The sequence below is a fragment of the Acipenser ruthenus genome, chromosome 15 (genome assembly GCF_902713425.1).
Source record: "Acipenser ruthenus chromosome 15, fAciRut3.2 maternal haplotype, whole genome shotgun sequence".
NCBI lineage: Eukaryota > Metazoa > Chordata > Actinopteri > Acipenseriformes > Acipenseridae > Acipenser > Acipenser ruthenus.
The window spans coordinates 34,822,630-34,848,391 of record NC_081203.1 but is presented as its reverse complement, the minus strand read 5'-3'; the positions used below and the strand labels follow the sequence as shown (position 1 = coordinate 34,848,391).

The 25,762-nt window shown below is 45.6% G+C and overlaps 3 protein-coding genes across 8 annotated transcripts in view; 1 reads left to right on the top strand and 2 right to left on the bottom strand.

Annotated features, from left to right (window-relative positions):
- Nucleotides 1-15,140, bottom strand: part of LOC131697637 (prolactin-releasing peptide receptor-like) — a 21,015-nt gene extending 5,875 nt beyond the window's left edge. Inside the window, exon 1 of one of the 3 annotated variants that reach the window (XM_058988062.1) lies at nucleotides 15,014-15,140. The gene's annotated coding sequence lies outside the window, so the exon portion shown is untranslated. Of the gene's footprint in view, nucleotides 292-582; nucleotides 867-15,013 lie in introns of those variants that run through there. The other 2 variants (XM_058988059.1, XM_058988061.1) reach the window with 2 other exon arrangements.
- Nucleotides 5,835-16,756, bottom strand: LOC117424531 (coiled-coil domain-containing protein 32-like). Its single transcript, XM_034040947.3, has 4 exons — nucleotides 16,609-16,756; nucleotides 15,540-15,747; nucleotides 15,014-15,170; nucleotides 5,835-6,343 (listed from the first exon to the last, which is right to left on the bottom strand). The coding sequence occupies exons 2-4, from the start codon at nucleotides 15,727-15,729 to the stop codon at nucleotides 6,175-6,177; spliced, it is 516 nt and encodes a 171-aa protein (XP_033896838.1). The 5' UTR covers nucleotides 15,730-15,747; nucleotides 16,609-16,756; the 3' UTR covers nucleotides 5,835-6,174.
- A 104-nt stretch (nucleotides 16,757-16,860) lies between these two features.
- Nucleotides 16,861-25,311, top strand: LOC117422635 (protein-L-isoaspartate(D-aspartate) O-methyltransferase-like). Of its 4 annotated transcripts, none has more exons than XM_058988055.1 (9): nucleotides 16,861-16,990; nucleotides 17,776-17,907; nucleotides 18,357-18,461; nucleotides 19,215-19,246; nucleotides 19,398-19,502; nucleotides 22,492-22,612; nucleotides 23,029-23,114; nucleotides 23,292-23,461; nucleotides 24,066-25,306. In XM_058988055.1, the coding sequence occupies exons 2-9, from the start codon at nucleotides 17,790-17,792 to the stop codon at nucleotides 24,094-24,096; spliced, it is 768 nt and encodes a 255-aa protein (XP_058844038.1). In that variant the 5' UTR covers nucleotides 16,861-16,990; nucleotides 17,776-17,789; the 3' UTR covers nucleotides 24,097-25,306. The 4 variants fall into 4 exon arrangements, with proteins under 4 accessions (XP_058844038.1, XP_058844039.1, XP_058844040.1 ...); XM_058988056.1 differs by having other exon boundaries at nucleotides 24,032-25,242; XM_058988057.1 differs by lacking the exon at nucleotides 19,398-19,502 and having other exon boundaries at nucleotides 24,066-25,311.
- Nucleotides 25,312-25,762: the final 451 nt, after the last annotated feature.

Below are 25,762 nucleotides of genomic sequence, written 5' to 3'. Positions count from 1 at the left end.
CACTTGTTGCTCGTTTTTGGATTGAGCCGATTCATTTGTTGTGGGTCACTCAAGTCTCCCTCCGGCGGAATTGGGGATCTGTCCGGCGGCAAGGTGATGATCTGACCGGTGCTGACCACGATGACAAGCTCGCAGTTAAACACGCTCTCTCTCTGAAGCGCTCCGGACTAAAGCACCTAACCAACCGTAATTCTGTATCGTCGTTTATTCTGTACTGAATTCAATCTTACAACGTTTTACAGAAAGGAAAAAAAAACTCGACAAGCAAGAGAGAGAGAGAGTGAGAGAGAGAGTGAGAGAGAGAGAGAGAGAGAGAGAGAGAGGGGGGGGGGGAGTCGGTCGGTAACCGATTGAACCCATTAAAACGTGCAGATGTGGGGTTGCTCTTTCCAAGCACCCACATTGATGTGTCATTTCCATCTAATTTAACACAGTTTAATGCTCGATTAATCCCAATTAACCCGTTTACCCTTTAAGCACTGATTCCTATTAGAGCACCAACACATTCAAAGACTCTCTGATATAACTCTGTTTCTTTCTTTCTTTCTTTACTTGTGTGTTTATTTATTTGATCAGACTCACATTAAAGGAATCGCAGCCTGCCAGAGACTTCTCTTCTGTGCTAGTGCTTCTCCAGGCACACGGGGTGTGTTACCCTGGTTATTCAAAGCGCATTTCTACACGCAACACATTGACTCATCCAGCCTGGTTACATATGTCTTTATAGGAGATACAATAAATTCGCAGCTCCGAACTCTCCAATTATAACGTATAGTTAAAGGTTTAATTGTAATCCGTATTAAACTGCATTTAACTAATCAGACTTCAAATAGGACCTTTGTAACCTTTACAAACTATCTTTAAAGATCCTCTTCAATGACGTGACAGTTACAGATCCGTGCAAAATACCTTATCCCCCCCCCCCCCCCCCCCCCAAAAAAAAAGACTATTAAAAATCCATTATTACAGGTTTAGCCAGCTGCAAACTGCTTGCAAAAAATCACTCCAGTTAAATCTTTGGAGCCGATCCATGCAGATCTGTCAGTGCAATTACAGCGCTCGGGGTCGGCGTGTAATTAGCGCGTTATTGACGGCATTATCAGGATGCATTGTAAAGTGTCTCTGGAGAACACACTTCAGCGTGCATTGACTTGGATATCATTAACTCAACACAGATAGCGGCTGAAGAGAAATACCCAACCGCAGTGCTGTGAGGGTGTGCTAATGAACTGGTTTGACAGTCCAAGGAGAGGCGGGCCAGACGCGAGCCGCAAACCCAAAGCACCCGGTTCAATGACGCGCCTCTTACCATGTCAAAGAGCGAGGTACAGGAATATCATCTCATGCTGATGTGCGTGTTATTAACTCATCAGCCTTTAATCCCAGATAAGAAAATAGCAGTCACGGTAATTATATATGTTTAATTAGATTCATTAGTGAATCGGGACATCTTCATTACCTCATGGAAGTAAACATATTTATCAGATGGTTTCACAGATCCCGATTAGCAGTGATGTCGGATTTATCTAAAGTACTATTGGCTAGTCGAGCTGTGAAACCAGCGGCATGAAACTGGTGGAGTGCAGCCGCGTTTCTAGTGTATCACCTGGCGTTAAAACACCTGGAACCCAACCAGGTAGCAAATGTTGCGTTTGGGATAAAACAATTGTGCCGTAACTGTAGAGCTATAGAACGAGCAATTAAAAAAAACTGTATTCCTGATTTATAGGTGGAAGTGAAAAGAAAGACAGAAATGATTACATATTTAGTATCAGAAGCAGCTCTGACTTGTAATCACATAGCTGCCCCTGTGAATTTATCAATAATCTGTCTAGCGGCAGCTGCAGCGCAGGGAACGCTGGTAGCAGCCGCAACCCCAGGGCGCCTGGTCGATGTTAATTGATGTCACGCCGGCCTTGGCCTCTCTGTCTTTGATTACCAGAAGAACCGGCAGCTCTTTCAGGCGCAGAGGTAATTAATCCCAGCTATCGGAAGTCTTGTCAATATCTGGGATTGTTGGTCTTTAAGGGCCGCCCCTTCTCCTCAGATCCCCGTGGAAGAAAGAATTCCACTGAGAGTTCTAGCAAAAGGGCAATGCGAACATACAGCACTCCCAACCTCCCTCCCTCAGGAGCCTTTTCAGAAGCATGCTTTCCTGCTGGAATAGTTTTTCAGCCTAAATAAAAAAGAAAATGATCTCCGAGGAAACAGCAATAGAACACCTTCCTGAGCACAGCATTGTCAAGACTAGAAACTCACAATACCCCTGCCCTCGGAGCTACCTCCAGTTAGTATGATCAGAATTGTATTGAAATGACCAGGAGCCTGGAGTTAGTGCAATCAAGCCTCTGGTAAATGCATTGCCACACACCTCCAGCTGCATGAAAAAACTCATGAATGTAAGTCTTCTCATGCTGTGATGAGAAGAGCGCTCAGTTCAGGGCAGATCTGATTGCTCACATTCTCCGTAATAACATTCTGCAATTCAGGACTTGATTCAGAACTGAGTTTCTAAACCTGTGCATGCCATGATACTAAACAGGTAGGACATGCCATATTAGGAGAATGAAGGTGACAGAAGTTTCCCTTAACGCTGCACACCTGGCCCGGGGTGGTGCTTGCTGGTCTGACTGTATAACAGAGGGAGGCACAGTGAAGGTAATTATAAAGTATAGCAATGGCAGAGCCATAGATTTAGATTGAATTCAGCCCATTGTGATAGTCATTTAAATTTCCTCTTCCAATTCAAAAACAGCAACCTATAATCAGAGAATAGAAGAGGTCAGCTCAAAGCAGTGAGACAGGTAGGGTCAGTTTACCTGGCTTGAATACTGCTGGTAGCTGCCCGATTTTGAAGGTTCACGTGGAGGTGGGACTGAGTCACCTCCTCAGTCCAGTGTCCAGCCTGTAACCCTGACGAAGGCACTGGCCACAGCATCTGTCTATATGCTTGTACTTTATTCTCCAGCTGTATTGCTGCAATGGATTTTAATGGAGATTGTGAACAGGGAATCATTGATTGCAAGCTAACACTGTGTTTCAGTGACTCATTGAAAATAAATGGTGTTGTTGCAGGCCAGTGATTAACTCAATAACTGCAAGTTCCACGCATCACTCTGTGTGCTTACATCTCTCAACAAACATGGTCAAACCTTTCATTAATACAGATTAAATACTGGATCAGTCTAATTTGACTAATTGCACCACTTCACTCGAGCAATGATGTCAACTAATTGCTCTTTCCAGTCCATATAAACAATGTTCTTTTTATATGAAGGTTGATATGAACTGCTGATGAATTACGAATGGAACGAGCCCTGCTTCACTCATAAACACAACACTGGCAGCTCTTGGAAACGAGGAGCACTTTCACACTGCTATTAAAATAGGGGGACCTCATGAGCTGTCCTTTATAATGGCTGTGTATGGCAGCGCCATCATTTTGATTGAATCCAGGCTTTGGCTCTGTTTGTAAAGCTAATCCACAACCACCACGTTTTATTTTATATAAGTAACCTTAAAAAAACCAATTGTGTTATTTAAAACAAAACCAAAAAAACAAACAGGTGAAAATCGGTCTGAATAATTCATTTTCTGCGTAAGTAAAAGGGCAGACTGCAGAAATCAATGCAGTCTTTTAATAAGTTCGCATGGGACACATTTCTGGAGAAAGTCAGAAGACAAAATCAATACTGTCAATGCAAACTGCATTGAGATTCAATGTGAATGTTTGTTTGTTTATCGATGTGGGTGTTTCAAAGCATGCTGGACTGAAGGAACGTGCAGCCCTGTTTCCTCTAAACGCTTGCTTGATATTTGCAGCAAAGCCCCTTCCTTCCACCCACTGCCCCTTCAAGAGTCACCCCAATACCAGAGCAAGAGGACCGCAGAGATTCAGCACTTCACATCATGCTAATGAGAGAAGGCCAGGCTGCTAATGGGGACCATTTGAGTGATCATTAAAACTTCACTCTGCCCCCAGTGTAACACAGTTACATTGAATTGAAAGCTGTAAATGAGAAAAGCAGCAAAATAATAAATAAAGTGTAATACCCCTTTAAGAGGAGCCATTGGGCTCCAGTACCTTTCCGTTCCGCCTCCAGGTCTATCCAGAGGTGGCCAAATTATTAGGAAAACCTGTTTTTTTTTTCTTCACTTTTTTCCTTTATTAAGGTCAGGTGGTCATCAGGGGAGGGGGTGTGTGTTTGTTCTGTGTTTGGTAAAAAGAGTTAGGTTTCTGGCTTCTCTGATTTTAACCAAACTTATCTACTAAATAAAAGGTTATAAGGTCCTTTTAGGAAAAGGAAAGTATTAAAAGTACTAAACACATTTTAAAGAATAGTTTGCTGACAATCCTCCTCCTTTTTCTGCTGGATTACAAATATTTTTTTTTTGTTTTTTGTTGGAGTTTCCTGATTTTGTTTTGGATTTGCAGCAACATCAAGGACTTTCTACAATAACAGCTTCATCAGACCTGGTGAGATCAAACCTTTTTTTTTCTAGATTTTGGATTATTTTTGTTTTTTGTTTTTCTATTTGAGGAGCTTCAGCAACTTGACTATTCTGTTTGGGACTGTGTGTATATTTGTGGGGTGTTTGGTTTGTTGGTTATTTTTGGTCACTTGTAATTGTTGTATCTACATCTTTAATGTTTCTGTACAATACACTTGTTTGTTGGTTAATTGAACTGGGTCCAGAATCTATTTATTTTTCTGACAGTATTCCATAAATTTTGGGAAACCGTTACACCAGGTCAGTATTTAAGGTCATTTAAACGTCTGGGCGGTATTGTCTGATTTGTATTTGAAGGTGTGTGATCTGAATCTCAATGCAGTGTCTGTGAATTAGCAACAAAATGATGTTTATTCAGTTTTTAATGACAGGATCAGAGACATGACTCACTTATTACTGATGCTGCAGAACACAGTCTTTCTCAGGTCCGCTGTAGGGCCCACGTTCCCTTTCTCCTCGCATGCAGAGCTTGAGAAGAGTCCCAGCTGGACCTTTCAAAATGCTGTTAAAGGTAATTCAAGTGATTCCATGGATCATCTCTTACCTTCCCTATATCCAGGTCTCTTGGCATCCCTGAATAGATAATGCTGTCGTATTTAAATATATTTAAAATATTGTTTTTCCACTGGTACAGCGGTACACCACGTATTATCAAGGTAGGTGAATGTTGTGGTCACTGCCTTCAAAGAATCAGACCGTGGTTCCAGGGTTAATAATAGCCCATACCCTGATAACACACAGCGTCCAGCACTGGGGGAGTCCACCATGGCTATCCTGGGACAGCCCCTGTCTGTGAAACTCTCTGATGAAATCCAGCAGCTCTTCATCCCAGCGGGGTGACTGGTGATCAAGTTAACCCCTCACAAAGCTGAGCAGTGCTAGCTGGTGATGCATCATTTCATGTACCACTTTGAATCGTTTATCCCACTTTAAAACATTTCGAATTCCACTGACATTCATTTCTTCCTCACGTTTCGATATGGGAAATCCAGTCCTCTGTTGCCACCTGCTGGTACAGAATTGCATCACCATACACTGGACAGGGTGACTGCTGTGTAAGCATGAACCTGCTCTCACCAGACCAGCGAGTCCCAGTACAAGCAAGTGAATGAGCTGCCAATCCTGTTCATGTTCTTTGGTCACCATTGGTCAATACAGGGCCACATTTATGAAAGTTCCCCCCCCCCCCAACACTTTTTGCATTGCGCTCATCTTCAACCATGGGGGGAGGGGAGGGGTTATATTCTGACACTGCTGTAATTCCACTGCAAATCTGGCAAGAAGCCGTTGTGTTTTATGATAAATCAGTCATTTGACATGTCTTTTTATTTTAATATTTTATTGTTCCCCAAAACCTCTTGTTCAGAGGGCCCATGATCAGTACAGACATCAGATACATGCACAGAGACACAGGAAGGGATACTGCACCTGGGTATTCAGATCAGTGTGCTGCAGGAAGGTTTGTGTTAAATGATTTATATGACGTGGGTATTCAGATCAATGTGCTGCAGGAAGGTTTGTGTTGAATGATTTATATGAGAGATGGTTCTTTTTAATGATGAGATTACCTGACCAGGGTACAGTAACGCTGAGAGGAGAAGCACAGCCATTACGAATGGTACAGTAACATGGAGAGGGCAATAACAGCAAGTATGAATGGGTCTATTTCTCAGCCCCCGGACTCTCTGCTTCACCCTCCTCCTCCCTTCTCTCCCCGCTGGACCCCCCCTCCTCCGTGCCTCCTCTCTTGGGCTGCAGCAGGGCCTGCAGCTCCTCTGCGCTGATCGCCACCTTCTCCGGCTGCAGCCAGCACCTCAGCTGGTCCACGGCACTGCGAGACAGCAGGGAGCAGGACCAGGGAGTTAACAAACTAGAAACACCAACTCAAAGTTCAAACGCAGTGACAAACACAAAGTTCAAACGCAGTGACAAACACAAAGTTCAAACGCAGTGACAAACACAAAGTTCAAACGCAGTGACAAACACAAAGTTCAAACGCAGTGACAAACACAAAGTTCAAACGCAGTGACAAACACAAAGTTCAAACGCAGTGACAAACACAAAGTTCAAACGCAGTGAAAACGTCTCGACTGAAAGTCTTTTTCTCTTTCCACTCCCCTGGTCCCCTGCCTCACCTACGGTACACCTTGCATTCTCAATCCCCTCTCCCTCCTCCCTCCTCTTTCTCTCCCTGACCCATCCCCTCTCCCCTTTCTGTCCATCTCTCCCTCCTCTCTCTCTCTCTCCCTGACCCATCCCCTCCCCCTTTCTGTCCATCTCTCCTTCCTCTCTCTCTCTCTCTCTCCCTGACCCATCCCCTCTCCCCTTTCTGTCCATCTCTCCCTCCTCTTTCACTCCCTGACCCATCCCCTTGTAACGGTTGGCTATCTGGGGTGCCAGGCAAATGCATAATCTACCATATTTAATTGTCACCAAACCGCTACTAGGACATAGTAATTCACTTTTCCATATGTGACACCACTACACCCTATATATACCCAGGGAAACACTATGTAATTGAAATAAATAATTAACAAACAGGACAGAAAAAAGGTAAACAGCTAGGAGAAGAAGCATTGAGGAACCATGCAATCCTCAAGCATTTATTACACTCTACAAATATCAAGCAGGCCTCTTGGTTACTGACCGTAAACCAACAAAGAAATATACTAGTTAATTACATCAATTAACCAATCACACTATTAATTGGTTATACGAACACCAACAACAAATATATTGCACAGCATGGCTAAATATTGCACAACATTGTTAGATATTGCACAGCATTGTTAGATATTGCACAGCATTGTTAGATATTGCACAGCATTGTCAGATATTGCACAGCATTGTCAGATATTGCACAGCATTGTCAGATATTGCACAGCATTGTCAGATATTGCACAGCATTGTTAGATATTGCACAGCATGTAACTAAAATATATTACATAGCATTTTAATTAGTTAGCAATAATAGATTAGTTAATCATCAATTAAAAATCATAAGTAGCATTTAAATTTCAAAATTAAGTGATCCATTAATCATGATTTAAACCATCCATTATGCTGTATTGTTTAATTTGTCCTTAACTGACACTATTCTTAACTTGCAATAATCGATAAAACTAGAGTCAATGGCCCATTTATGCATGCAAATATAGAAATAATAAAACTATATAGCATAACTAGTAAGGTTGCAATGCAATACAGGAAAACAATTTACAATTATATAGTATATCATCCAACAAACAATATATTAACTAAATGGTGCACAAGAGTTCCAGCACGTTTCCAGAGAAGCAGGAGAAATGAAAGAAACAGAAATAAAGTGCATCGGTGTTTAGAACAAATCCCAGTAAATGTCCATTAGTTTAAGAGCAATAAAACTAGTAGTACGCTCTCCCCTTCCACCGCAATAAAGAATCAGCACGAAACAGCCAAGACAGTTCGATAAAAATGCAAATGTCCATATCAGGAAAACTATAAACAAAAGTTATTTTCTCAAACCCGATGTAGATTCGGCAGCAACACGTCTCCCCAGGTTCCACCCGCTCTCACCGCAATTCTGCAACACAGCTCACTCGAATAGTTCGTTATTTTTCTTTACTATTTTCTATAAAACATCCAACAGCTATACTTGCAAAAACAAACAAAACACAGCTACTTGTTGTCCTCAGTAGCGTGCCGCCATATTTTCAAAACTTTCTTCTTTCCCTGTCTCTCTCTTGCTCAGCTCAACCATATCTCCCGCACACTACAACACATTTTTTTTTTCCCGTCCTGCAACAGTGCTAGCTTTATACCCCTGCCACGACAATCCCAATGTTACGTAATCATTTTGTTTACGTAAAACAAGTAATATATAGACAAGCACCGACACATTTACCTATCGTCACACTCCCCCCCCCGTACGGAGCTGGAACGTGGAGGAACAGACTCTTCCATCTCTTTTTCTACAAATCCCAAAAACTCCTCATCATCACTATCTTCATTAAAAATCTTCATCACGTTCCGCTTCTCTTGCTCCTCTAGTTCAGCTACAGTAGGATAGCAAGGCTTGAGATTGGAAATGTGAATAACTCTGGCATCCTCACCAGTCTCCTCCATAACTACCTGGAAGTTCACAGGTCCCACTTGTTTGATAATTCGGTATGGGCCCTTCCATCTTGGAGCAAACTTGGCAGTATAACTGGTAGCAGCTTTAGATTGGGGATGATTACGAACCCAAACTCGATCCTTGAGGTTAAAGCTAACGTCCCTGCGGTGTTTATTATAATTTCTTTTCTGTCGTGCTTGTGCTTTACTTACATTTTCTTGCACAGCAGCACGTAACTTACTTAACCTAGACAGTAACTCATAACTAGGCACGTCAGGCCTCACATTATGTTGGAAAGCTTTCTCCAGGGGTCCACCAAGGGTACGTCCCAAATTCACTTCAGCAGGAGTGTAACCAGTAGATTCTTGTACTGCCGAGTTGATAGCAAATCGAAATTCGCAAAGATATCGATCCCACTTCTTATGCTGATCCGACACATAAGACGCCATCATAGGTTTCAGGGTGCGATTCACACGCTCAGTTAAATTAGTCTGAGGATGGTAAGCAGTTGTCAATTTTTGCACCACTTGCCATTTCTCACATACCGCCTGCAGCACATGAGAAATAAACTGTGGTCCTCGATCAGAAAGAAGATAATCAGGGGTTCCCCACCGAGTAAAGATCTCTCTGATTAAAATTTGACCAATAACTTCTGCAGTGGCTCTTCTTAAAGGGAATAATTCTACCCACCTTGAATAATAATCCACAATCACAAGAAGTTGGGTATTTCCTTTTGAACTCCGTGGTAGGGGACCCATGAGATCGATCCCTAGCATCTCCCATGGACGACCAACAACAGTTTGTTGAATCTTTCCTGCCAACCGTCTAGTTTCTGGTTTTAAAGTTTGACAAACTGTACAATTACGTACATAAGTAACCACGTCCTTCCACATCTTCGGCCAGTAGGCAAGTTTCTGAATTCGTTTCAAGGTTTTAAAACGTCCAAAATGCCCACTGAGAGGGTTGTCATGGAAAGCTACAAGGACCTTGCTTCTTAAAGCTGCAGGAACATAAACCTGATAGTGATTTACTCCATTCGGGTTTTTCACTGTTCGGTAAACCTTATCCTCCACAATGGCAAATTTGTCAGATATATTAGAGCCAGCCTCTTGTTCAGAAAGAAGAGCAGTGTATATTCTTTTTATTTCAGGATCTACGCTCTGAGCTCTCCAGATATCTTCATCACTCAAAGGGAATGAATCCACACGCTCGTTTCCTTCCAAACTACGAGTCTGCATTCCCAACAGGGTATTTTCTTGTGCCTCAATGGGAGCACGAGACAAGGCATCAGGAGCGCAATTTAATTTTCCTTTGCGATATTCCACAGTAAAGTTAAATTCCTGTAACCGCAACACCCAGCGAATTAACCGAGAGTTCGGATTGCTGGTATTAAAAATCCATAATAAGGAAGAATGGTCAGTAACTACTGTGAAATATCTCCCCTCTAAATAATGTCTCCATCTTTCCAGGGCCCACACAACAGCCAAACCTTCTCGTTCCACTGTTGAATAATTCCGTTCTGAAACTGTCAAAGTACGACTGGCATAAGCCAGGACGACTTCCGAGTCTGGAGAAACACGCTGTACCAATATAGCACCAAGTCCATAGGCACTGGCATCAGTGTAGACAATGAAAGGTAACTTATTATCTGGATGCCCTAACACTGGTGAAGAAGTCAAGCAATCTTTTAATGCCTGAAAAGCAGTCTGACATTCAACAGTCCAACTGAACTTGGCGCCTTTCTTTTTTAGTGCATTCAATGGTTCTGCAATTTGAGAAAAATTAGCCACAAACCTGTGGTACCATCCAGCAAGTCCCAGAAATCTTTGAACAGCCTTTATATTAGTTGGTATTGGAAAATTCTGAATGGCATCAGTTTTAGCAGGGTCAGCACACACTCCTCTCCGAGTTACAATGTGACCCAGAAATTTAATTTGCTGTTTACAAAACTGGCATTTCTTTAAATTTAAAGTAAGTCCAGCAACTTCCAATTGATTTAAAACAGCCTGAATATCTTGAAGATGCTGTCCAACAGTTGCCGAGTAGATTATAACATCATCAAGATATACAAAACATATTTTCCCTCTTAAATCTCCCAAGACTCTTTCCATTAATCTTTGGAAGGTGGCAGGTGCATTTTTTAATCCAAAAGGCATAACTCTAAAATGATACAGTCCAAAAGGGGTCACAAAAGCCGTTTTGTCTTTACTGTCTGGATCCATTTCCACTTGCCAATAACCACTCTTTAAGTCCAGAGTTGTAAAGATTCCCGCTCCAGAAAGTGATTCCAAGATTTCCCCAATTGTTGGTAAAGGATAAGCATCATCAATGGTTCTGGCATTTAGTTTCCGATAATCCACGCAAAAACGTTGGGAACCGTCTTTCTTTGACACAAGGACAATAGGGGAAGCCCAAGCAGAACTAGATTCTTCAATTACACCCTTCTCCAACATATCCATGACATGCTCTTGAACCACTCTCTGCTTTGCAATAGACAAGCGATAAGGTCGTTGTTTAATAGCAGCTTCATTAGTTATGCAAATTTTATGTGTAACAAAGGATGTTTTACCAATTTTAACTTCACAGACTTTCGTGTTATTGCACAATAACTGGTGCAGTTGTTCAGCATCAGTTCCCAACAGGTCGGCATTTTGTATCACCTGGCTGATAACATCTTCAAGAGAAAGAGACTCGGTCTTTAGCGTCCCAGAAAAAATTCCCCCATAAGGTGAAATTGTAGTGTACAATGAGGTACAAACTCGTATTCCATCCCCAACTTCAGAGACAGGGAGCCAACTTGCTAGAGATCCCCCTCCTGGCTGGAAAGAGAACATCTGCTGCTTCTTATCATAGGGGAAGCTATATGTCTGACTTCTCACATCAATCACAAGTCCTGTAAGGGTAACAAAATCCAGTCCCAATACAAGAGCATAGGCCAATTGTGATTCAGACAAAACTAAAGTAGGTAAAGTCCATCTGAACCCATGCATTTGATATGCAAGGTTTACATAACCCAAAGGTAAGCTTTCTTCACCATTGGCTAAAAACAAAGTCACTTTATCTTGAGTCTGCAGCATGTCATGTGGCTGCTTAAGCTCCTGCCAAAGTTTTTCATTAATCAGGGTATACGTAGCTCCAGTATCCAAAATAGCTTTCCCAATCCATCCAGAGACAGTTACTGGTACAACCAATTGGCGCAAAGTAATTTTTTCAGGATGACCTTGTTCTATTTTTTTCTTCCAAGAAACAGATTTCCCTGCTACTTGTGAATCTTCAACCACAGCTGACAATGTGGTCTCCTTTCCAAAACTACCACTTTTTGATTTATGAAAAGCAGTAGTTTTATTCTGAAAATTCTGTGCAGTCTGATTCTTATACTGAGGACACTGACCTGGAGAATGACATCCATTGCATCTCCAACACAAATAACTGGATGGCTGGTTTGCTCTCACTGCTGCTTTATTATCCACTTTCGAGGAATTCATATTAGAACTCATAGAAATAGCCATTTTCTTTTTCTCATATTCCTGTTGATTTTGTCTATCCTTTTCAAGTTGTCCCCCCAACCGTACCAGTTCTTCAACGCTCGTCACCCGTCCACGCAGTTGACTGACAAGCCATGGATTTGCATTTTTCAGGATCAGCTTCAGTACTTCAATCTCAGTTATACTGGATTTCCATCTTTTGCACAAGGCCTGATAAGAAAAAGCAAAATCCCTTATATTTTCATTTTCTAATTGTACTTTAGTTCTAATTCTTTCCAGTAACTCATCTTCATAATCTTCAGAAAGAAATGCTGCTCGAAAACGCTCTTCAAACTCTTGCCAACTAACCACTTGTGTTCTGGTAATCTCCCACCAATCTCTCGCAGTTCCATGTAGGACACTTCGAAGAGTTGCAAGAATTTCTCCATCTGCCATAGGTCTTAGTGCCAAGTAATCTTTGCATTTCGCTAGATACAATAATGGATCGGAATCATCTTCCGGACATCCATAAGTAGGAAAAGTCAACTTAATTGGAAGGTTTTTTTCTCTCTTTGTAATAGGCGATACAGCGTTACCAGACACCTCTGACAGAGTACTTGGAGTGGGGAGTGCAACGATCGGCAGAGACGGCTTAAAAGTTTCTAATTGTTTTTCCAAATCAACCTGACCCCGGTTAATATACTCAACCAAAAGATCAATTTTTCCCAACACTTCCTGTTTTAAAATCAACATCTCAGCCCCCATCTGAGCTTTTAACTGACTCAGCTCTGTTGCAACTTGATGCACAGATACCTGTAAAGTACTTGAAACAGTGCGATATTCCTCCTGCAACTCCCGCTGCAATTGCTCCATATTCCATTTTAATTCCTCTCTTATATTTCCTGTTTCTTTAACCTCTTCATTTTGTGACTGCACCCAATGCTCCTGAAGCACTTGAGTTTCTTTAATGGCATTTTTTATACCCTCCACAGCATGAATTAAAGTTACAAGCTCCACCTGACTAACACCTGTGACACCCATAGGCAAAGGTACTAAAGGTGGTGCATTCACTGAAATATCCAAATCACTATCAATTAAGGAGTCGCTATTATCTAGCCTAGAGAGAGATTCGCCCACTTTAACAGAATCAATTAACTTTTCTCCTCCAACTAGAGTCAGCTCCTTCTCCGACCATTTACCATATCCTGTTGCCATAATTACAATCAAATATAACTAATTACATATTTTTTTTTTTTTTTTTTTATTATTCAAAACGTCAGGTTCAAGGGTCCCATCTGGGGTGCCAAATTCTGTAACGGTTGGCTATCTGGGGTGCCAGGCAAATGCATAATCTACCATATTTAATTGTCACCAAACCGCTACTAGGACATAGTAATTCACTTTTCCATATGTGACACCACTACACCCTATATATACCCAGGGAAACACTATGTAATTGAAATAAATAATTAACAAACAGGACAGAAAAAAGGTAAACAGCTAGGAGAAGAAGCATTGAGGAACCATGCAATCCTCAAGCATTTATTACACTCTACAAATATCAAGCAGGCCTCTTGGTTACTGACCGTAAACCAACAAAGAAATATACTAGTTAATTACATCAATTAACCAATCACACTATTAATTGGTTATACGAACACCAACAACAAATATATTGCACAGCATGGCTAAATATTGCACAACATTGTTAGATATTGCACAGCATTGTTAGATATTGCACAGCATTGTTAGATATTGCACAGCATTGTCAGATATTGCACAGCATTGTCAGATATTGCACAGCATTGTCAGATATTGCACAGCATTGTCAGATATTGCACAGCATTGTTAGATATTGCACAGCATGTAACTAAAATATATTACATAGCATTTTAATTAGTTAGCAATAATAGATTAGTTAATCATCAATTAAAAATCATAAGTAGCATTTAAATTTCAAAATTAAGTGATCCATTAATCATGATTTAAACCATCCATTATGCTGTATTGTTTAATTTGTCCTTAACTGACACTATTCTTAACTTGCAATAATCGATAAAACTAGAGTCAATGGCCCATTTATGCATGCAAATATAGAAATAATAAAACTATATAGCATAACTAGTAAGGTTGCAATGCAATACAGGAAAACAATTTACAATTATATAGTATATCATCCAACAAACAATATATTAACTAAATGGTGCACAAGAGTTCCAGCACGTTTCCAGAGAAGCAGGAGAAATGAAAGAAACAGAAATAAAGTGCATCGGTGTTTAGAACAAATCCCAGTAAATGTCCATTAGTTTAAGAGCAATAAAACTAGTAGTACGCTCTCCCCTTCCACCGCAATAAAGAATCAGCACGAAACAGCCAAGACAGTTCGATAAAAATGCAAATGTCCATATCAGGAAAACTATAAACAAAAGTTATTTTCTCAAACCCGATGTAGATTCGGCAGCAACACGTCTCCCCAGGTTCCACCCGCTCTCACCGCAATTCTGCAACACAGCTCACTCGAATAGTTCGTTATTTTTCTTTACTATTTTCTATAAAACATCCAACAGCTATACTTGCAAAAACAAACAAAACACAGCTACTTGTTGTCCTCAGTAGCGTGCCGCCATATTTTCAAAACTTTCTTCTTTCCCTGTCTCTCTCTTGCTCAGCTCAACCATATCTCCCGCACACTACAACACATTTTTTTTTTCCCGTCCTGCAACAGTGCTAGCTTTATACCCCTGCCACGACAATCCCAATGTTACGTAATCATTTTGTTTACGTAAAACAAGTAATATATAGACAAGCACCGACACATTTACCTATCGTCACACCCTCTACCGTTCTGTCCGTCTCTCCCTCCTCTTTCACTCCCTGACCCATCCCCTCTTCCCTTGATCAATACCTTTGTCCCTCCCTTCCTCTCTGGTCCCCTCTCTCTCACCTGTGGTCCACCTCGCTCCCGTCCATGAACAGCTCAGACTCCGACGTCTCCTGGAGGAATCTTTCCCAGCATTCCTTCTTGGCCTGGGAGAGCGTGCGCAGCATGTCTCGCGAGGTCACTTCCTGTGACTGGCCCTTGATCCTGCGCAGCCGGTTTTCTAAGAGAGGAGAGCAAGCTGACACACTTCCTGGATCCAGCAGCTTCCAAACTGTATTCTAGATGAAATACCCTGAGCGTGGGAACCCCCCTGGGCAAAAAAGCCATTTCTGATCCCTCACTGAAATACTGCTTGATGCAGATGCATAAACAGGAAACCCATGAAAAAAAGAACAATTGGAACAATTTTTAATTTATTATCGCAATATTTTTTATGATTTCTTTTGTGTCTCCAAAAATAAGCACCACTGCATGTCAACCTGAACTTAAGTCTAAAGTTTCACCCAAGAACTGAAGCAGGCAACATAAGCCAATGGTTCAGTGCCATTGAGACTCACACTCCCATGAATAAAAACACACACACACTCACCTAGACTGGCTAGATACACCTCGGAGTCTGCCATGGGTGCCCAGGGGCTGCTGTCAGACAGCGACGCCTGCTGGGGCTGGAAGGAGTCAGCGAACACCCCCTCCCCCTCGGGGGCAGGCAGGCCGGAGCAGATCTCAGACCACAGCTCCCCACTGGAGCGAGCCAGCCGGGACTCCAGGCTGTCAATCATGCTGCAGCTTCCGGAGTCCTGGGCATCGGAACAGACAGAGCACACGTGAGGAACCTCCGAGCCCCGCCCGGAAACAACACCCAGGAGCGTCACAGTGCAAATCCATGCACACCGGAGACAGCGGAGCGCTAACCACTGTACAGCCCTTATCAAAGATTACCGTGGTATTCTACTAGTTTAACCCACTGCTGCTGTACCCTTGAGCAAGGTACTTTACCTAGATTGCTCCAGTAAAAACCCAACTGTATAAATGGGGAATTGTATGTAAAATAATGTGATATCTGTATAATGTGAAATAATGTATAATGTGATATCTTGTAACAATTGTAAGTCGCCCTGGATAAGGGCGTCTGCTAAGAAATAAATAATAATAATAATAATAGTTATGAAGTAGTGATAATGAATAATGCCATTTTAAAGCTAAGACGTCTGACGTTTTAAAACAAACCCGATCACTTATGAAATCAAAGCAGAGTGTGCTAGCGCTGGTGATTCTGCACAGCAACACAATGAATGGGTAGGCCTGTCTGAGTCAATAAAATACAACTCACAACTGTGAGTGACACAGGGTTATGAGATACAGTTTTTTTTAAGGAGGCTTGGTGGGCCAGTGGTTAAAAAAGGGGGCTTGTTACCAGGAGGTTCCCGGTTCAATCCCAGCTCAGCTGTGTGTGACCCTGAGCAAGTCACTGAACCTCCTTATACTCCGTCCTTCGGATGAGACGGAAAACAAACGAGGCTCGTACTGGACGTGCCTCTGCGGCAGCAGTGCGATGCACAGCTCACCCCCTTGAGTCTCTGTGTGCAAGTCCCTTTGGAAAAGCGTCTGCTAAACCACTAATTCCGAATAACAGAGATACATTACATGCATTACCGTACCGTTTAAAGCAATGGTCTTCTTGAAGCGTAAATAAATCTTTAGTTGCAATTACCTCCCCAATATTATCAGCTAAATTAATTAATAAACACAGCAAATACCTCCCAGCAACCTAACTGTGCAGCCGATTCCTGTTTGAAGCCAATGACATCCTGTAGGATGTCAGACCTGAATACAGCCAATCAGAAAACAGTATTTCTAGAAGCTTTGATACGATAAGCTACTCCTGCTGTCAATCATATTGAACTGTAACAGGGAGACGTGCGTCAGCCTGTAAATAACCGCGTCTCATTGGCTAGAATGTGTTATAGAAACAAGCCCAACACCCTAGAAACCGCGTCACTGCCGTGAAGCAGGGTGAAGTGTTGGAAACTTGTTTTGCAGGTAAGCCCGTTGCTTGTGTCGACGCTTAGTGTGATAAACTTCTGTCAGGATGGACTTGAATAAATGTATTCATCGTTTGATTAAAGTTCACAGTGAATCTTGACGCTGTCTGATCTTGCACTGCGCTGTACAAGACTGTCTTCCAAAAACAACCCGCAACGATATTAAATAAACACAGGGCCGCCTCGATATGTCGGCGGTCGAGCATGTTATTAATTTGCTGTTAGGCCGTGCCGACAGCACATTGTGCAGATCGTGTGTTTCACTGTGTACGTCAGGGGCCCTTGTTCGCTGTTTTCAATACTTCACTTTGTTTAATGTGTGTAAGTCAGAGAGCTCAATCAAGCAGAGGCACACCACTAAGGAAACTGTGTATGTTTGAATGCAAGCCGGGGGGTCATACACATGGGAGGAGTCATACGCAAAAAACACAAACGATCATATAATAGACATATCCCCCCAGGGCCCAACTCAACACGACACGACCATCATGACAGTAAAAACAGACACAATGAAGCGTTCTTCCCTTTGTATAAGTTAGTGATCAGCAGATGTGTCAGCCGCACGAAGAGCACTGCGTGCGGTTTTCACTGACTCTCCTGCGCAGAATAAATGATTTTTTTATGGGTAAATATCGGGACTTTCTTCCTGTGCATCGGGAGGGACTGTTGCATGTGCATATCGGGACTGTTGGCATGTATGCGTGTGTTCAGTCACAATGTGCACTACTTGACCATAATGCAGTTTTCTTTCTGTGCCCTGTCTGCGTTGTGATTGGCTGGCAGGCTGAGGGCGGGCGATGCGGGCTGCTATCCGATTGGCTGCAGTGGCGTTGCCCATGGGCCTGCTGCTGTCTCGCACGATGTCCTGGATGTCGAGCGGTCGAACCCACGCCGAGCTCATCGGGAACCTGCGCGGTGAGGGCCTGTGTAACGGGCAGTGCTGTGTGATGCAGATTCTGAGCCCTGCTGCTGAGATGAGAGAAACGCTCTATAACCACATGTGCAGATGAGCCTGGCTCTTCGCGAACCCACCTGAGCTGGAAGGACCCGTCCAGTTCACATGTGCTGTACTGTGGTTTGCTGCATGACTTGTGCTTTGAGGGATCAGGGGCGAGTTTCACAAAGCTGGTCTAGATAGCAGAATGCTAAATCCAATTCACTTCCATAAAAATCAATGCCTTTATCCTTTAATCATATAGACTTGCAGAGCGGATTTCTACTCAACTTTATCGTTCTGTCTGAAAATATATATTTTTTAAACAGGTTAAAGTAAGGCCTCTTGCTAGCTAGCAGCCCTCTCAGTGCTACTGTAGCAGTGCTTTGTGAAGCTGGCCCCAGGTCTCTGAAGTTCTTTTCTCCCGCAGAGCATGGTGTGATCCGGTCTCAGCGTGTGTATGAAGTCATGCTGGCCACTGACCGGGGACATTACATCACTGATCTCCCCTACATGGACTCCCCGCAGCCTATCGGTGAGAGACGCCATGCCCCAGAGCATTCAGGCAGGTCATTAGATCTGACTGCCAGCTCAGGACTGGGGACAGACGCTGGTCCAGCATGCCAGAGACATTCTGCAGCAGTTACTGTGTCCCCTAATCCGGGGGGGGAGATGGAGCCCCCTGTTTTATCTTTGTGTTTTTATTGAACAGCTTCCCTGTTGTTACATCATTGCTGTTCTGCTGTGCATTTGGGTGTTCCACAGTGAATGTACTTTTCATTTCGATGGCACAGCTTGTAGCGTAGCATCAGCAATAGCAGCTTCACCAGGCTTTCCATTCAGAGCTCCCCACAGTAACAGCTAATCTTTACTGAATAAAGGACTGGAAGACGTGTGGTGTTAGAGGTACAGGGTTGATTGCATGTGGTGTAAACAGAAAGCACAATGGTTCTTCCTGGGTCGAATAACGAGACATGCCTAAGTCTGGGCTGTCGTCCCTCTGTGTGTATGACTCTCATTGATTGTCTTTACAACCCTTGTGTATCCTCTCTGATACTCTGTGTGTGTGTCTAACCCCTCTCTCTGATACTCTGTGTGTGTGCGTCTAACCTCTCTCTCTGATACTGTGTGTGTGTGTGTGTGTGTCCCTAACCTCTCTCTCTGATACTGTGTGTGTGTGTGTGTGTGTGTCTAACCCCTCTCTCTGATACTCTGTGTGTGTTTCTAGTGGTCTGTGTTGTTTCAGTGCAGCTTGTAATATGTTTGAATTCTCTGTTTGTGTTGGTAGGGTTCAAGGCTACGATCAGCGCCCCGCACATGGTGAGTGTGGACTCCTGAGAGAGGATTGTGTGTGTGTGTGTGTGTATCTGTGTGTGTGTCTGCAGCATCCCTAACCCCCCCCCCCCCCTCTCTCTCTCTCTCTCTCTCTCTCTCTCGCGCTCTCTCTCTCTCTCTCTCTCTCTCTCTGCAGCATGCTCACGCTCTAGAGGTGCTCAGTGACAATCTGGGGGAGGGAGCCACTGCGCTGGACGTGGGATCAGGGAGCGGCTACCTCACTGCCTGCCTGGCCCGGATGGTGGGTGCCGCACCACCCTGTCTCCCGCCTAATCTTACACGAGTGCAGTTACTGTGTTTGTTTCTGGAAAACGTACCGTGCTGTGTTTTGTAAAGCATGAGGCGGTGAGAATGTCTCGAATCTTTCCTGGATTAATAACGGAGTTTGATGTTAAATAAATGGTTGTCGGTGTTGTGATGAGTGAGAGCGGTTCAGAGACTCGCAGGCGTCAGAGCGTTGGTTGGCGGTGCTGTGATGAGTGAGAGCGGTTCAGAGACTCGCAGGCGTCAGAGCGTTGGTTGGTGGTGCTGTGATGAGTGAGAGCGGTTCAGAGACTCGCAGGCGTCAGAGCGTTGGTTGGCGGTGCTGTGATGAGTGAGAGCGGTTCAGAGACTCGCAGGCGTCAGAGCGTTGGTTGGCGGTGCTGTGATGAGTGAGAGCGGTTCAGAGACTCGCAGGCGTCAGAGCGTTGGTTGGCGGTGTTGTGATGAGTGAGAGCGGTTCAGAGACTCGCAGGCGTCAGAGCGTTGGTTGTCGGTGCTGTGATGAGTGAGAGCGGTTCAGAGACTCGCAGGCGTCAGAGCGTTGGTTGTCGGTGCTGTGATGAGTGAGAGCGGTTCAGAGACTCGCAGGCGTCAGAGCGTTGGTTGGTGGTGTTGTGATGAGTGAGAGCGGTTCAGAGACTCGCAGGCGTCAGAGCGTTGGTTGGCGGTGTTGTGATGAGTGAGAGCGGTTCAGAGACTCGCAGGCGTCAGAGCGTTGGTTGGCGGTGCTGTGATGAGTGAGAGCGGTTCAGAGACTCGCAGGCGTCAGAGCGTTGGTTGGCGGTGTTGTGATGAGTGAGAGCGGTTCAGAGACTCGCAGGCGTCAGAGCGTTGGTTGGCGGTGTTGTGATGAGTGAGAGCGGTTCAGAGACTCGCAGGCGTCAGAGCGTTGGTTGGCGGTGTTGTGATGAGTGAGAGCGGTTCAGAGACTCGCAGGCGTCAGAGCGTTGGTTGGCGGTGCTGTGATGAGTGAGAGCGGTTCAGAGACTCGCAGGCGTCAGAGCGTTGGTTGGCGGTGCTGTGGTGAGTGAGAGCGGTTCAGAGACTCGCAGGCGTCAGAGCGTTGGTTGTCGGTGTTGTGATGAGTGAGAGCGGTTCAGAGACTCGCAGGCGTCAGAGCGTTGGTTGGCGGTGTTGTGATGAGTGAGAGCGGTTCAGAGACTCGCAGGCGTCAGAGCGTTGGTTGTCGGTGCTGTGATGAGTGAGAGCGGTTCAGAGACTCGCAGGCGTCAGAGCGTTGGTTGGTGGTGTTGTGATGAGTGAGAGCGGTTCAGAGACTCGCAGGCGTCAGAGCGTTGGTTGGCGGTGTTGTGATGAGTGAGAGCGGTTCAGAGACTCGCAGGCGTCAGAGCGTTGGTTGGCGGTGCTGTGATGAGTGAGAGCGGTTCAGAGACTCGCAGGCGTCAGAGCGTTGGTTGGCGGTGCTGTGGTGAGTGAGAGCGGTTCAGAGACTCGCAGGCGTCAGAGCGTTGGTTGGTGGTGCTGTGATGAGTGAGAGCGGTTCAGAGACTCGCAGGCGTCAGAGCGTTGGTTGGTGGTGCTGTGATGAGTGAGAGCGGTTCAGAGACTCGCAGGCGTGAGAGCGTTGGTTGGCGGTGTTGTGATGAGTGAGAGCGGTTCAGAGACTCGCAGGCGTCAGAGCGTTGGTTGGTGGTGTTGTGATGAGTGAGAGCGGTTCAGAGACTCGCAGGCGTCAGAGCGTTGGTTGGTGGTGTTGTGATGAGTGAGAGCGGTTCAGAGACTCGCAGGCGTCAGAGCGTTGGTTGGCGGTGTTGTGATGAGTGAGAGCGGTTCAGAGACTCGCAGGCGTGAGAGCGTTGGTTGGCGGTGCTGTGATGAGTGAGAGCGGTTCAGAGACTCGCAGGCGTCAGAGCGTTGGTTGTCGGTGCTGTGATGAGTGAGAGCGGTTCAGAGACTCGCAGGCGTCAGAGCGTTGGTTGGCGGTGTTGTGGTGAGTGAGAGCGGTTCAGAGACTCGCAGGCGTCAGAGCGTTGGTTGGTGGTGTTGTGATGAGTGAGAGCGGTTCAGAGACTCGCAGGCGTCAGAGCGTTGGTTGGCGGTGCTGTGATGAGTGAGAGCGGTTCAGAGACTCGCAGGCGTGAGAGCGTTGGTTGGCGGTGCTGTGATGAGTGAGAGCGGTTCAGAGACTCGCAGGCGTCAGAGCGTTGGTTGGCGGTGCTGTGATGAGTGAGAGCGGTTCAGAGACTCGCAGGCGTCAGAGCGTTGGTTGGCGGTGCTGTGATGAGTGAGAGCGGTTCAGAGACTCGCAGGCGTCAGAGCGTTGGTTGGCGGTGTTGTGATGAGTGAGAGCGGTTCAGAGACTCGCAGGCGTCAGAGCGTTGGTTGGTGGTGCTGTGATGAGTGAGAGCGGTTCAGAGACTCGCAGGCGTCAGAGCGTTGGTTGGCGGTGCTGTGATGAGTGAGAGCGGTTCAGAGACTCGCAGGCGTCAGAGCGTTGGTTGGTGGTGCTGTGATGAGTGAGAGCGGTTCAGAGACTCGCAGGCGTGAGAGCGTTGGTTGGCGGTGCTGTGGTGAGTGAGAGCGGTTCAGAGACTCGCAGGCGTCAGAGCGTTGGTTGGCGGTGCTGTGATGAGTGAGAGCGGTTCAGAGACTCGCAGGCGTCAGAGCGTTGGTTGGCGGTGTTGTGATGAGTGAGAGCGGTTCAGAGACTCGCAGGCGTCAGAGCGTTGGTTGGTGGTGTTGTGATGAGTGAGAGCGGTTCAGAGACTCGCAGGCGTCAGAGCGTTGGTTGTCGGTGTTGTGATGAGTGAGAGCGGTTCAGAGACTCGCAGGCGTCAGAGCGTTGGTTGGCGGTGCTGTGGTGAGTGAGAGCGGTTCAGAGACTCGCAGGCGTGAGAGCGTTGGTTGGCGGTGCTGTGATGAGTGAGAGTGGTTCAGAGCAGATTTAGCAGGGGACTTATTGCCCTGCTCCCACATCCTCTCTCTCTTTGACTCTCTCTGCACAGGTGGGCTCCTCCGGTCGTGTGGTGGGTATCGATCACATTGCTGAGCTGGTTCAGGATTCCGAGCGCAACGTCCGAGCCGATGACCCCACGCTGCTGACCTCCGGCCGGGTCAAACTCGTTGGTGAGGAGGAGGAGGGGGTTGATGTATAGCGGGGGGGGGGGGGGGGGCGGTGGTGTCCCACTGTGAGCACTCTGCCTTTCCCATCAGTACTGTATTTTTGGGCAGTGTACTGTGTTTGTGGAGTCATGGAGGCACAAGTGTGTGTGTTTGTTACAGATGGAAAGACGTGTATTGCACAGCAGTTACTCCCGTTCCAGGTTTTACTAGGAGCTTCACTAGCCCCAGTGTGTGCAGGTAACAAGCTCAGGGGTGTCTTATTAAACTCCTAGTACAATTAGGAATGGTTCAAACTGCTGTTTGCAGTGTACCCGTGTGCCATGAAACGTGGTAACGGCATTTTGATTTCAGAATAGTACGCAAGCTTTTGTTTCTGCACTTCTCCCTCACTCTGTGCCCCTTCTTCTTCACTCTGCCAGTGGGTGACGGGAGACTGGGGTACCCTGAGGGTGCCCCCTACGATGCCATCCACGTCGGCGCAGCGGCAGCTACCCTCCCCAAAGAGGTAAGGGCATTTGTGATGCTGAGCTGGGCTGAACATTTCCATTAGGTTTCCAGTCTAATCCCAGGGACGCGCCTGGATTATTCCCTGACCTCTAGCACTGTCGGGAGATGTTTCCAGTTGTGAAGGTGAATGAATGATTTCATTGCCCCCCGCTCCTCGCCCTTCTCTCTGGTTCAGCTCCTGGCCCAGTTGAAGCCGGGGGGCCGGCTGGTGATCCCGGTGGGCCCCGAGGGAGGGGGGCAGGTCCTGGAGCAGTACGACCGGCAGAGCGACGGCTCTGTGAGCAGGAAGCCCCTCATGGGCGTGGTCTACGTGCCCCTCACTGACAAGCAGCGCCAGAGGCCCAGGTACCCGTCTGTCTGTCCTGCTGTGGGACCCTTGGACTGTCTATATGTATGTCTGTCTGCATTTCTGTCTGTATGTCCTACTCAAGTCTGTCTGTCTGTCCTATTCTGGTACTGTCTGTATGCATGTGTGTCTGTCTGTCTGTTTGCATGTGTGTCTGTCTGTCTGTCTGTCTGTCTGTATGTATGCCCTACTCAGGTCTGTCTGTATATATGTAAGTACCAGTCAGGTACCCTGACTGTCTGTCTGTCTGTCAGATCTTCTTTTTCCTGATTCAACTCTCTTGAATTATTGCTGAATTAGTTAATGAATGAACGTTTGAATGAACCAGTGACTAGAGCACAGAGTGATCTGGATATGAGAAACTAGCCGAGTGACAATTTGAACCACGCGGATAGTGGAGAGAGTGAAGTATGTTCTGTGCCATATCCAGCTCATTTGGAGGTGCTAGTCCAGATTGTATTGGTACAGTTTTCAGTTGTAGAGTTCTGCAGTTGGAAGCGTGTTGCAGTCAGAGTGCTAGCGAGTACACAGAGTTAAGCGAGTGCTTTAAATCTTTTTCTTCCCTCCAGAGATGACCTCTGACAGTGTCTGCTTCCCCTGCAGGGGGTGGGAGTGGTGCTGCTTCAGGTCCTGAGTCCGACTGACCCGATCCGTACAGAACCACACAGGAAAAAAGTGTCCCCTGATAGCACTCTGCACCTCTTATGTGCCAAATACTGTCCCATGCAAATTAGTTCCAGGCAGACCTCCTCTCCTTTACTTTAATGATTGTCAACTGATGAATCAATCGCCATGTTTAAAGAAAAAACTCGAGCGAAAAGCAACAACATTTCAGCTTCTGCTATCTTCAGGTAGTTTACATGGAAGTAATCTTCCAGAAGGTCTGTAATAATGTACACTGTGTTCTAAGCGAGCGTGCAGTGACGCTGGTAAAGGGCCCCTGTGTGTTTGTGTGCTCACAGGGTTGTTCTTGGCTGATGAATCCTGGTACAGCACCTCCTGTAAGGCTCACCACACAGCTCAATGCAGAACAGGCATGCTTATACTCAGGGGGGGTCACCTGTAAAATACACAGATTCATATCAGGAAATCCAGGGGGTTGGGTGCGGTACATTTATTTGAATAAAAAAGTTTTAGCACCACAGGAGTCTTGTCTGTTTGTGCAGTGCTGAAGTCTTGCTTACAGACTCTTCCAAACATAGAAAAAGCAGATTGCTGTTTAACATGCTGAGAGTCCAGTCCATGAGCGCAGGCTGTTTAACATGCTGAGAGTCCAATCCATGAGCGCAGGCTGTTTAACATGCTGAGAGTCCAATCCATGAGCGCAGGCTGTTTAACATGTTGAGAGTCCAATCCATGAGCGCAGGCTGTTTAACATGCTGAGAGTCCAATCCATGAGCGCAGGCTGTTTAACATGCTGAGAGTCCAATCCATGAGCGCAGGCTGTTTAACATGCTGAGAGTCCAATCCATGAGCGCAGGCTGTTTAACATGCTGAGAGTCCAATCCATGAGCACAGGCTGTTTAACATGCTGAGAGTCCAATCCATGAGCGCAGGCTGTTTAACATGCTGAGTCCAATCCTGGGATGAAAAGCAGATGCAATGTATTGTATTAAATAATATCCATTTATTATTTTAATGTGTAGAAATTTGAATACAGTATGTGTGAACTCTATGCATTGTGTTGGAATGGGGTTTAGCAGTGAAGGGATGGGGTTGGAATGGGGTTTAGCAGTGAAGGGATGGGGTTGGAATGGGGTTTAGCAGTGAAGGGATGGTGTTGGAATGGGGTTTCAGCAGTGAAGGGATGGGGTTGGAATGGGGTTTAGCAGTGAAGGGATGGGGTTGGAATGGGGTTTAGCAGTGAAGGGATGGGGTTGGAATGGGGTTTAGCAGTGAAGGGATGGGGTTGGAATGGGGTTTAGCAGTGAAGGGATGGGGTTTAGCAGTGAAGGGATGGGGTTGGAATGGGGTTTCAGCAGTGAAGGGATGGGGTTGGAATGGGGTTTAGCAGTGAAGGGATGGTGTTGGAATGGGGTTTCAGCAGTGAAGGGATGGGGTTGGAATGGGGTTTAGCAGTGAAGGGATGGGGTTGGAATGGGGTTTAGCAGTGAAGGGATGGGGTTGGAATGGGGTTTCAGCAGTGAAGGGATGGGGTTGGAATGGGGTTTAGCAGTGAAGGGATGGGGTTGGAATGGGGTTTCAGCAGTGAAGGGATGGGGTTGGAATGGGGTTTCAGCAGTGAAGGGATGGGGTTGGAATGGGGTTTCAGCAGTGAATAGGGTATCTGGCGCTGTTTA

What these genes read in the sequence shown, in the direction of transcription:
- LOC117424531 (XM_034040947.3), bottom strand. Translation starts at nt 15,729, where the DNA reads ATGATTGACAGCCTGGAGTCCCGGCTGGCTCGCTCCAGTGGGGAGCTG. An exon ending in GGTGTATCTAGCCAGTCTAG is followed by an intron (nt 15,171 to 15,539) that starts GTGAGTGTGTGT and finishes CTCCTCTCTTAG; the next exon opens with AAAACCGGCTGCGCAGGATC. An exon ending in GGGAGCGAGGTGGACCACAG is followed by an intron (nt 6,344 to 15,013) that starts GTGAGAGAGAGG and finishes GCTGTCTCGCAG; the next exon opens with TGCCGTGGACCAGCTGAGGT.
- LOC117422635 (XM_058988055.1), top strand. Translation starts at nt 17,790, where the DNA reads ATGCGGGCTGCTATCCGATTGGCTGCAGTGGCGTTGCCCATGGGCCTG. An exon ending in CGGCCGGGTCAAACTCGTTG is followed by an intron (nt 22,613 to 23,028) that starts GTGAGGAGGAGG and finishes TCACTCTGCCAG; the next exon opens with TGGGTGACGGGAGACTGGGG. An exon ending in CAGCTACCCTCCCCAAAGAG is followed by an intron (nt 23,115 to 23,291) that starts GTAAGGGCATTT and finishes TCTCTGGTTCAG; the next exon opens with CTCCTGGCCCAGTTGAAGCC.